Here is a 3,091-nt window from a genome sequence, read left to right as displayed (position 1 = left end):
CAGAGTCAGTTCTGACTCGTGACACCCCTCTGTCAGGTTCCCAAGGCTGTGAACGGCCACGGGAGGGGACTGTGCCTCTCTGTCCCTCGGAGCCATTGCTGGGTTCCACGCTTTGAGATGCACAGCCTCTTGGCTGGCCATGCAGTTTGCTCCAGACTCCACCACCAGAGCTCCCTGTGAGTGTATTAGGATGTACAAACTTGATTATTATAAAACAACTTCAAGAACATAGAGAAAATCTCCAAATCATACAGACAACTCAAGAATCCAGTTGTTTGTACTAGTCTAGTATCTTAACAGTATTTGTAAAATTATTATTTTCCCTCTTACACATTGCCGTTTTTTTCTCCCCACTTTTTATCCGTTTCATGCCTTCATGGCCCGTGGGTTCTACTTCTGGGGCTTAGTGGGATGGTGCCGTCCACTTTAACTGTGAAACTGTGTGGATCTGAAGAAAGGGGCCTCATCACATTAACCCCTGGACCTCAGTGCTTTGGGGTCATGTGTATCCTAATTGTATTAAAACCTATATTACTTTTAAAGATGTTGTGATTCCTCCCACGTTTCATTCACAATGCCTTACATTACAGAAAATGCATAGTTGCAATCCCCCTCAAAAAAAAATCAAAGCTTAATTAGGTCTTGAAAGGGTTAAGGATTACTTGCAAACATGTATTCTTTTGTTTATAAACACTTCAGTTTGCATTTCTTAAGAACAAGGAAACTTAACTACTGTGTGGTTATCAAAATTGATACTACTCAGTTTGACTCTAGTTATTGTTACGTAACTTACCATATTATATTTTTGCCAGTTGCCTTTCTGAATTGCTGAGATATTTTAAAAGGGTGGAAAAGTTTGGCAGGGGGGAAAAATCTCTGTAGAGATGGTGTGTAGGGAGTTTCACTAATCACTTTGTGATTTTTTTTTTTTAAATCTTGGAGCCACTTCCTGCAGAGATGTTTCTTGGGGCTGTGGAATTGGACTGGCCGAGGAAGGTTGTTTTGTGGGGTGATCTTTGCTGCTTGCCTGGCTGGCTGGTTATAAATGAGATTTCTCCACTCTGGGCAGCATCGACTGTGCAGGGATCCTGAAGCTCAGAAATGCCGACATCGAGCTGAGGAAAGGAGAGACAGACATCGGGAGAAAGAACACCCGGGTACGCCTCGTCTTCCGGGTGCACATCCCTGAGTCCAGCGGCAGGATCGTGTCCTTGCAAACCGCGTCCAACCCCATCGAATGCTGTAAGTCCCTTTGCTTGGACAGTGCCTTGCGTTGAACCTTCTTCTCTCTTGGTGGTATGAACTGGAGTCCCCAGCGTGGCCCCAGAGATAATTGGTTGCTGCCTGTTGACCAAAGGGACAGACTACATGCCTGTTTTTAAGAGTTTTCAGTTTCCGTTTACCTGTGAAGAAGTTGGTGGCCTTTTAGGAAATTAAGAAATAATATGGCTAATGAATGAGTCCAAGGTTTTGTTTAAAGGATATGAGAGCGATACATACTATAGTCCTCTCAACACATAAGTGTGGAGGACTTTCATTCGTAGGGTTGCTATGAGTTGCCTATGGCTCGACGGCACTTAACAATAACATCAACATAGAGACCAGTTGGCCTAGTGGACAGAAAGTGATGCTACCAAGCCAAAGGTGGGTGACTTTGAATCCACAGCCCTCAGGCCTGTTTTTCCATTGTTTTTGGTCATTCTTCTAGGTCGTTTAGCCCTGGTGTGTCCATTTGCGGTACAGAGGTAACTTGTGGTTGCTGTGAAGCCGAACACTGTGACCCTGATGTGTCAGATATGATAATGGTTACCCATGGGGGACAGTGTTTGGTGGAGCTCTCCGATTAAAACAAGCTTGGAAGCAGGAGTGGCATCCTCTTCCTCAATAGCTTCCCTCTGGAAAGCTTATAAACCTGGAGAAAGGACAAAAGTCAGGCAAGTGTTGAGGACTTTCGTTCATAGGATCATTGTGAGTTGCCTACGACTCGACGGCCCTTAACAACATACTCCTCTCAGGGAGCTCTGGTGGCCTAGTACTGAGGCTCTGTCTTGCAAACCCAAAGGGCTCTGGTTCAACTCCACCAGCTGCTTTGTGGGAGAAGGATGGGCCATCGCTCTCTGTTCATTTACTGCCTCTGAAAGTCCACTTTAGGGTCAGCAAGGGGTCGGTTCTGGCTCAACAACATACAACATCATTTTATCTCACAGTGGGGAGATGCAGTTGGAGTCAGCTCCTTGGATTCAGTCTCCCTTTTCTCGTCTTTCTTTAGAAATGATATTAGAGGGACGCATTAATTACTATAATAGTGGTGATCTTTCATTTGGGGTGAACACTGCTGGTGTCCAGAACTCAGTATACAATATGGCCCTGGATCTTGGCAGCCGTGGGCATAATCCCCACTGTGCAGAAGGGAAGGGAGAGATGTGAGGGCTGAGTGACCGGTCTACTTGAGGAAGAAGTAACAGGGCTGAGATTTGAACCTGAGCCTCTGATCCTCGTGTGTTTACTGATAGACGATTCAGTGATGAATCCTGTGCAGGGGGCAGAATTTGAACATGAATCAGGGTTTTTCCGCCCCCTGAGAGATTATAAATCATCGTCGTTGTGTACTGTAGAGTCAGAACCGACCCACTGCTGACCCTCCAGCAGGTTTTCAGAGGCAGTTAATCATATGAGAAGAGATTGCCCATCCTCCTTCCACAGAGCAGCTAGTGGCCTCGAACTGTGTGCCTTTGGGATTGCAGCACGGCTTCTTGCCACTAGGGCACCTGAGCTCCCTTATAAATCTGTAAAGATTATAAAAGCATCGAAATAAGTGGCTACAAAGAGGCAGAAGGTTTTTGGACTCCAAATGATATTACCAAGTTTTGCCTTTGAGCTACCATTTGTAATAGAGTGAAGAAGAAACCTGGCCCAGTTTTAACAGGTTTCAAAAGAAGTAGCTTTGAAATTGGTCTTGAGTACTTTTTGTTTTGCTGTTGATTTTTCTGCTTTTTTGGTTTTTGCAATAAAGCATGACAAAGCTTATTGTATGTTCAGTTTTTCAAAGTTTAGGAGTTAGTGTTAAAAAATTAAGGTGCCAGAAACAAAA

At 44.6% G+C, this 3,091-nt stretch overlaps 1 protein-coding gene across 3 annotated transcripts in view; it reads left to right on the top strand.

Annotated features, from left to right (window-relative positions):
• The window catches only part of NFATC2 (nuclear factor of activated T-cells, cytoplasmic, calcineurin-dependent 2), a 196,975-nt gene that overhangs the window by 101,894 nt on the left and 91,990 nt on the right, over positions 1-3,091 (top strand). For all 3 annotated transcript variants that reach the window (XM_006881641.1, XM_006881642.1, XM_006881643.1), the window contains exon 5: positions 1,070-1,242. In XM_006881641.1, coding sequence (XP_006881703.1) covers positions 1,070-1,242 — 173 coding nt within the window. The remainder of the gene's footprint in view (positions 1-1,069; positions 1,243-3,091) is intronic.

Source organism: Elephantulus edwardii, unplaced genomic scaffold (assembly GCF_000299155.1).
Source record: "Elephantulus edwardii isolate Elephantulus edwardi_28Jun2011 unplaced genomic scaffold, EleEdw1.0 scaffold00015, whole genome shotgun sequence".
NCBI lineage: Eukaryota > Metazoa > Chordata > Mammalia > Macroscelidea > Macroscelididae > Elephantulus > Elephantulus edwardii.
This window is presented reverse-complemented; position numbering and strand designations above follow the sequence as displayed.